This window comes from Argentina silus (assembly GCF_951799395.1).
Source record: "Argentina silus genome assembly, chromosome: 19".
NCBI lineage: Eukaryota > Metazoa > Chordata > Actinopteri > Argentiniformes > Argentinidae > Argentina > Argentina silus.
Window position 1 is genome coordinate 10,233,022 of NC_139673.1, and position 8,498 is coordinate 10,241,519.

Here is an 8,498-nt window from a genome sequence, read left to right on the forward strand (position 1 = left end):
GGCAGGACTTCGAGCCCAGGGAATGAAGTTGTACCTGGGCCACATCCGGATAATGGTAAAAAACAGACATGGGCCAGATCTGGGATGCCATTACTCTGCTGACAGGGACAAAATGTAGTCAACAAAGTTGTATTTTTTTTGTTCTTGTGGCACAAAACATTTGCTATAAAAAGTGCTACATTTTCACACAGTCTGTTTTAATGAAAATGGCTGAACTTTCTGAAAATGTACCAAAACAGTATTTAGTCTGTCACCACTTGAGTAGACTTTGATAAATATTCAGGAATGGCGTAGAAATTATGATAGGCGAAACAGCATTTTTCAATGCAATGTCCAAGGAACTCAAAATATAGAGACACGCAGCTGTAGGTATGTGTTATAATTGTTATAACACATACACAGCAAAATGTACTATTATCGTAGTATGGTATACTGTAGCATTGCCTTTACATTATCACAGTTCATGTTTCATTGAACCAAGTATGCACATAGTTTGACCCTAATAGACTTTATTGTCTTTTACTTGAGCAAGACACACTGTCTGTCCTTACTGTCATGTTTGGATGGATTAAGACAATAGCATGATGTGTGTCACGAGTGTTCTTATCTTATCTCTTCAGGCTACATCTTAATCTTCAGGCTTCATCTTAACAGTTCCTCCTTAAGACCTCTTCACCCCCACTACCCCCCCTGTACTAACCCTAACACCAACCCTAGAGGCCTCTTCACCCCCACTACCCCCCCTGTACTAACCCTAACACCAACCCTAGAGGCCTCTTCACCCCCACTACCCCCCCTGTACTAACCCTAACACCAACCCTAGAGGCCTCTTCACCTCCACTACCCCCCTGTACAAGTTCTCTCCTGTTAATTAAAAAAAAAAAAGGCTGGCATTACGACTGCCAATGGCCCCTGGTGTGAGCATTGATTACGTTGTCTTATGATGACTGTTGGATAGATGATTCGCTTACTTAAACAAATGTATTTGTTGTAAGCCGCTTTGGATAAAGGGGTCTGCTAAATGCCATAAAAGTAAATGTAAAATATCAGGCCCACATCCAGCTACAGTTTAAGAAAAAAATTCACAAACAAATGCTTTGTGATATGCAGTGTTCACTTGGATTGTTGTTCAAGTAGAGGAGCAGAATGACAGATTAATATACAATAACATACATTGAGCCTCTCAAAGCCTGTTTGGGGTCTTTGGGGAAAAGTATACTGTACATTTTTTACATTGTAATGTAAACATAAAAAAGGATATGTAATGTGAATGTAATTTCATTTTGTATTGATTAGGTTAGATTGGTTTGTATTGATTATAGTGCGTGGTTTGCGTGGTTTGGGTGGGCTAAAATACACAATACACATTAAGCCACATTCAGTCAAACCAATATGAGGAAGTTGTTAAATCCAAATAATAAAAACATAATTCCATGCATGAGAGTCATTTAGTTTTTTTGTTACATTAATTGAAAAAACACATTTTCATGGTGAAGGGTCATAGTGCCATTCACTAGTGACACATTCAAGTCAATTGTCAGACAAACAAAACGTTTGCTTTACCTACCGTTATTACATACTGTAACAGCATTAAAACAACTTCATCATGATAAGATCTGAATGTTTATTGTTGAAAATTATGTGGAGTCATAGACCCGTAGGCCGTACACACGTGTCCATTACAAGGAAGAGACTTCAGAGCAGACAAGAGAACTGACCGAACGCACTCGACAACAGATCAGAGATAAAGGACACATGTATCGCAATGCACCAAACGTGACACAATGCATATCCAAACGTGCACCAATGAATAATGTAATAACTTGCTAGAAAACATAAAATGTAATCATTTTTACATCATCCAGTTGTTATTGAGTGCAAGTTTAGTTAAAAAAAACAATATTTACTTTAGACTAAGTGAGTGAAAGAAGACAGATAAGTGAAACATTCAAAGCTTTGCACTCAGTTAATCTGTTTTTCAGAGAAGTCATGTGATGGCACACAGTAATGATATTCTCTGCTGCCAATCGTCTTCGTCGTTCAGTCAATTCTGGTTCTCCATTGATTCCAGCCCTCGACACTGGGAATCCCATCCATGATTCGAACACCACAAACCACCAAATACGATACCTATCGACTGTAAAAACACTGTGTTGCACATGATCTTGTTTTTTTTTAACTTTGTACTCGCCTATATTATCGTTTCCTCGAGGCCTCTTATTCAAGTTTGCCCATATGGTGACAAGACAGCTATTTGAGAGCATTAACATTGATCAAATGTTAATACATTGTTATCATTGAAGTAAAAGCCTTATACTATTTTGGGTTATGATGGGGGTAAGACAGTTGTATTAAAAACGTCAACATTCAATGCTTGTTATGTGTTAAGTATAGGAGGGCTAGTGTGCAGAGAGCACACACAAAAATAAATATGTGAAATGTAACAAGTGTAGTGGCAACTAAAGCTTGCTCTCAGAAGCTCTCCTGAACCAAGGTTCTAGACCACCATACTAGACAAGACTGGTGTAGTTACACTGTTTTCAGAGCTAATCCATAGTGTGGGTGTGTGTGGGGGTGTGTGTGTGGGGGTGTGTGTAGGGGTGTGTGCGATCACGTGTGTGAGATGACAGACCATGACTTTCTCTCTGCTGCGTGAGACAGAGGGCGGGAAGTGTGAGACGGCCGCACCTCCATCTACGGCCAATAAATACCTGTCTAAGACCTGTCAGGGCCAGACACACACTCACAGGACAGACTAGAGCATCACACACCTCCCAGAGAGACACCATGGGGAACTGCGTCCAGGGCTCCAAGGACTACTTCTGCCGGCCAAAGAACACCAATATTCGTGTTAGTCTGCCAGCAGTCTGCTTCGTATGGCAGATTGCAATGATCATCCTCTTCGGAGTCTTCATCCGCTACGACGAGGAGTCGGACGCACATTGGGTGGAGTTCAGACGGGAGCACAACATCTCCAGTGACATCGAGAACGACTTCTACTTTAGATACCCCAGTAAGTCAAGTCATGGGACCTTCTTCTTCATGGGTTCACAATTGACAGTAAATGTGTGAATGCATCGCAATGTTAAGAGTTGAGTTATTGAGTCATTTAGTCACTGCAGGAATCTTCTCAGATCCATTTGACGGATAATGTACTAGGCTGCTGTGTTTCAGGGGGCAGAATGTAGGCCTACTCAGAGTTGGCAGATGATCCTCATCTCTCTTGAGGTTAAAGTCGTCTTTGCCAAGTGTTGATTACAAGTTATCTTGACCAGTTTGTCCAACTCTTTCTTGGTTTATACTTACTGCTGATTGAATGGTGAGGTGTCAGATTTCATGCTTTTGATGCAATGAGGCATCAATTTCGTCTTGTGTTTTGATTAGTCAGAGATAATCTCATACCAGTGGTTCTGGTTTGTAAGATGATACAATGAGTATGTTATTCCTGAGGCTTGGTTACAGCCTAATAAGTGGGTAATAGCATATCCAAATTCAAACTGTTATCAAACAGTCATTCAAACTGACTGAGCGTCAGGACGACTTAATGCCACTATACAAGATTCAAAGATGCAAGGCAAAATGACTTTCTATGGTTTCTTAATGAGTTTCACAAAGTTGTACTGTACAGTACTGCCTTATTACAGCCTCTTACATGAAACAATTATTAACTCTCTCTCTCTCTCTCTCTCTCTCTCTCTCTCTCTCTCTCTCTCTCACTCTATCCCTCTCCCTTCCCAGGTTTCCAGGATGTACATGTGATGATATTCGTGGGTTTTGGCTTCCTGATGACATTCCTGAAACGTTACAGTTTTGGAGGAGTGGGCTTCAACTTCTTGATTGCATCCTTTGGCATCCAGTGGGCTCTGGTCATGCAAGGCTGGTTCCACGCCCTCGACCCAAACACTGGGAAGATCACCATAGGTGTTGAGAGGTATGAGAACTCACTGCAGGATGAACAGCGTTTATGAGGCTATCATTTGTCAGTAGAAAACAAAATGTTCTCAGGTTTGAGTCAGTGTTAGTTTGGTAAGGTGGTTTTCGGTATCTCAGCTTCATGGTCGTCACCGAAAAATGTGAGAATTTGTCAACTAATTAGTTTAAGATAAAGTATGGGCCGATAGTTTTATCACATCTGTCACATTATTACCGCAGGGGCAGTTCCTGAGCATTAAAACATAAAACATAATAATTTGTCATTCTTGTCATAGCTTAGTGACAATTCAGATCTGAAGTGAATGATTTCATTAGTCATTCAGGTTTGACTGCCGAATGCTGGCTGACACTCCCCCCCCCCTCCCCCCCTCTCTGTGTCTCTCCAGCCTGATCAACGCTGACTTCTGTGTGGCGGGCTGTCTCATAGCCTACGGGGCTGTCTTGGGGAAGGTCAGTCCCGTCCAACTCTTGGTTATGACCCTGTTTGGTGTCACTCTGTTCGCCGTGGAAGAGTACATCATCCTCAACCTCATTCATGTGAGTCCCCATCACGCTTTCTTTGGAAGCCCTAAATCTACCTGTTCTCATTGTGTGAACCAGGCACGGAGGTCAATTCCATTTCAAATTAGCTAATTCAGAGGATGAATTGAGATTCCAATTCATTTATTTTCAATGATGCTATTTAAAGGTCTCTATTGGAGTTTCAACTCATTCCCTGAATTGACCTGATTGAAATGGAATGGACCCCAACTCAAGAATGAACTTCACTGGACATTTCTGACTGCCTACGTTCATATAATCACACTGGTGCTCATAGTAAAGAATGATTGCTTATGTTCCTACAGGCTAGGGATGCTGGTGGCGCTATGGTTATCCACACCTTTGGAGGGTATTATGGTCTAGCCATCTCCTGGGTCCTTTACCGGCCTAATCTACACCTGAGCAAGAGGCTGAATGGCTCTGTGTACCACTCTGATGTGTTCGCCATGATCGGTGAGTTGCCAGTCCCTTTGTTTACGAAAGTGTGTGTTTGGTGATCTGGTGTGTGTTGTGTTGTTAAAGTGTGTTGTCTCCTCTCTCCTCAAGGCACACTGTTTCTGTGGATGTTCTGGCCCAGTTTCAACTCGGCCATCACTGACCATGGAGATGGTCAGCACAGGGCAGCCATCAACACCTACCTGGCCCTGGCCTCCTGTGTGCTCACCACTGTGGCCATCTCCAGCCTCCACCAGAAGACGGGCAAGCTCGACATGGTAATGAACCATCGCTGTGCCTGTGTGTGTGTGTGTGTGTGTGTGTGCGTGTGTGTGACATTTACTGACATTCACTCTGTGTGTGACTCTCCCACAGACACATGCTCTGTTGTTCTTTAAGTCGGTGCACTCCTCCTGTCTTTGACTACATTACTGTACCTTTCTTTGACTGATGTGTTTTCACAGGCCCATGACTGACTGTTTGTTGTTACGTAACAGGTGCATATCCAGAATTCCACATTGGCCGGAGGCGTTGCCATGGGTACAGCCGCTGAGTTTATGATCAGTCCCTACGGCTCTTTGATCGTTGGCTTCCTCTGTGGCATCATCTCCACCATGGGCTACATCTACATCACTGTGAGTCTCAACTGTTTGCACCTTATGAATGACTGGAAATGAGAGTGGAAAACTTTGCAGCAAACGTGTCTTTAAACAACTGTATTCCAACAACTGTGCACACACTTGTCTACTTTTCATGAACTACAATTTCATAATCTCCCCCCCCCCCGAGGCTCTGTGAGGCAGTTTTAAAGGGTATATTGTTGATCTGTATTCTGACTCGCCCCATCCCAGCCCTTCTTGGAGAAGACTCTGAAGATCCAGGACACATGTGGAGTCCACAACCTACACGCCATGCCTGGGATCATCGGAGGCATCGTGGGTGCCATCACTGCTGCTGCCGCCACCGAGTCTGTCTATGGAAGAGAGGGGTAGGTCACCATCACACAGACAAAGCAATACATACCTTGCATGCACACTCAATGTCACATGACACAACTTAAACAATGCATTTCTTATCATACCCTAATAATAATGTCACAAATCACAGAACAGAATAAAAAAAACCTCTAAATCTCTATTTTTTCTATTATTTTTTTTATTTTTTATTAATCTCTCCAGGTTGATCAACACATTTGACTTTACGGGAGACTTTGCGGACAGAACTGTGGGATCCCAGGGTGCGCACCAGGCCGCTGGCATGTGTGTGGCCCTCGTGTTTGGGGTGGGAGGAGGAGCTCTAGTTGGTGAGTTAAAGTGATGCAGCATAATGGCGGAGGGTCCATATATCCTGTCCTGCTAACTGGTCTATAGGTGTGGGGGAGACATAGAGAGGAGCCCAGGGCATATAGGGTGACATAGCTGAAGGAGAAAGTGTGATGATAAAACTATCTCTTCTCTCCCCAGGAATGATCCTGAGGTTTCCCATCTGGGGAGACCCTGCTGATGACAACTGCTACGATGATGAGGTCTACTGGGAGGTGAGAGAGCTGCTCATTACAGTGCTGTTCGTAGTAGAACCACTAGATGGCGGCATTGGCCTTTTTTTCTGAAATAGTCTACCATGAATTAGGCCTACTGGCCACCTCTGATATGAAACTGTTAGGATCAATCAGTATTGCATACAATGATGACACTTTTTGCAAGTGTGGGGACACATCTGACCTGAAATGTCAATGACAAATAATGTTTTTGCTTAATGTTAATCCTATGTGTCTCCTTATAGCTTCCTGAGGATGAAGAGACCATTCCTCCCATTCTGGAGTACAACAACCACATGATCCACAAGCACCAAGATTTGTGAGTCCACACACATACTGTACTAAGTCTTTTCTATTAAGCCAAGGGCTTAGAATGATGTTTAGAATACTTGTTGCTTTGCTGAGGCAATGAACAGAAACCTCTGACTTTCCCATCAAGTCATGTTTCTCTCCACATTAGTCAATACATCACAATGAACACCATATCTTTTGTCTCATATTCGCAGTCTGACCTTTAGGATTGTTCCCTCTCACAGGTCTGAGTCCAACTTCTCTGTGGAGCAAAGCTAACAGAGGTCGGAGGACGCAGCTCCCCTCAACACTTTGGAACAACCTCGGAAAAACAACGGTACAACCTATTTTAGACACATTTTAAATGTGAAAAAAACACCGATCTACCCTGTTATTGACAGGTTTATGTTAAGGGATTTTAATATGAGCAACTATGCCCCCGTCATCTATAGCTCAGATAGAGACTTTGTAGACGGTTTCTTACTCGCATGAAGCACTGTGTGTGGAATCCTATTAGAATGCTGATCTACTGAAAGGCCTTGGCGAATCAGCCTCAAAGATCAACTCATGCAGGCAAACAGAGCTTTTCCTGTGCATAGCTACACTGTGTAAGATCTATGTCTACACGATGCAATCACATGCTGTGAAATCTATGATTATACAGTACACACCACTCTGAATTGAATCTAGAAGAAATTATACTTTGATAATACGATTTTGAGGACTCCTCATTTTGAGGTGTTATGTTTTCAGATGTTTTATTCATTTTCTGTTTTCAGTGAAACTATGTATTTGAATTCAGTTGGTGCACATGTAAAAGTGGTAGTTTTTTTTTTTTTTTAAGTTAACAGAGAGCGTTTTGTTGTGCTATAATGACCTACCAGGTAAGCAAATGGCTTTGCTCTGTTTCAATAATATAGGAGTGGCTGTTGATCCTATGTGATCATTTTCCAAGTGATGTTTGGGATAACGATTAACAGTATTCAACTAAGAGCCAGTGATTAGTAGTAGTAGAACAATGAAACTCTCTTTGATAGTTACTGATTAATGATCATGTGTTTAATTGTACATACCCATAACAGCATTTTTCATTGCACACCATCTCTATTCTCCAAGTGTCTGAAGTTGTAATACTGTAAGAATGAGATATCCTCTTTATGATGCATAATACGCTTGTTTGTATGACAGTACAGTATGTTTTAATGTTTTAATGTTTTATTTGAATCAGTTTGTATACTTAAGATCATGTTTATTTAAAGTTTCAGTTGTACTATATGATATATTAGAACTGGAATAAACTTTATTTTAAATGTTCTTGATGTCCTTGAATACTGATTCCAGAGCCTTGTGAAATATTCTTCACTTGAAAGTTGTATCCGCATTCTTACCATTCGTACCTGCTTTCCCACCCTATCTGTCTAAAAGGCTGAAAGCATCCATTGCCTTAAGCCATACCAAGGGCTTGAGAGTGCAGGGGGTATGTGCCCTGTCCATTTCTAGCCACTTTTACGGTCAAGACCCTTCAGGGGGTGGGAGAGGGCTAAGCTAGGGGTCAAGTGAGGGGCTGTGTTACATCAGAACAGCTTATTTAACCTATTAGGGCAGACATGCAGGAGGTCAGATAAATGTCAATGTCAGATGTCATATGCAGGTGCTCTCAGGAGGAGCCCTATGACTAGCTTTGTTATTGTTTCTCCTGGTGGTCCGGCTCCACTCCCCTCATGGGCGGCTCTGCCAAGTCACTGCTCTAATCTCTCTGTGG

The 8,498-nt window shown here is 42.3% G+C and overlaps 1 protein-coding gene across 1 annotated transcript; it reads left to right on the plus strand.

Annotated features, from left to right (window-relative positions):
• Window positions 1-2,728: 2,728 nt before the first annotated feature.
• Window positions 2,729-8,050, plus strand: rhcga (Rh family, C glycoprotein a). Its single transcript, XM_083691522.1, has 11 exons — window positions 2,729-3,013; window positions 3,739-3,931; window positions 4,320-4,470; window positions 4,779-4,926; window positions 5,020-5,186; window positions 5,406-5,543; window positions 5,760-5,896; window positions 6,087-6,211; window positions 6,372-6,445; window positions 6,691-6,764; window positions 6,982-8,050. Exons 1-11 carry the CDS (start codon window positions 2,788-2,790, stop codon window positions 7,013-7,015), a joined length of 1,467 nt encoding a protein of 488 aa, XP_083547648.1. The 5' UTR covers window positions 2,729-2,787; the 3' UTR covers window positions 7,016-8,050.
• Window positions 8,051-8,498: the final 448 nt, after the last annotated feature.

What these genes read in the sequence shown, in the direction of transcription:
- rhcga (XM_083691522.1), top strand. Translation starts at nt 2,788, where the DNA reads ATGGGGAACTGCGTCCAGGGCTCCAAGGACTACTTCTGCCGGCCAAAG. An exon ending in TCTGTCTATGGAAGAGAGGG is followed by an intron (nt 5,897 to 6,086) that starts GTAGGTCACCAT and finishes TAATCTCTCCAG; the next exon opens with GTTGATCAACACATTTGACT. An exon ending in GGGAGGAGGAGCTCTAGTTG is followed by an intron (nt 6,212 to 6,371) that starts GTGAGTTAAAGT and finishes TTCTCTCCCCAG; the next exon opens with GAATGATCCTGAGGTTTCCC.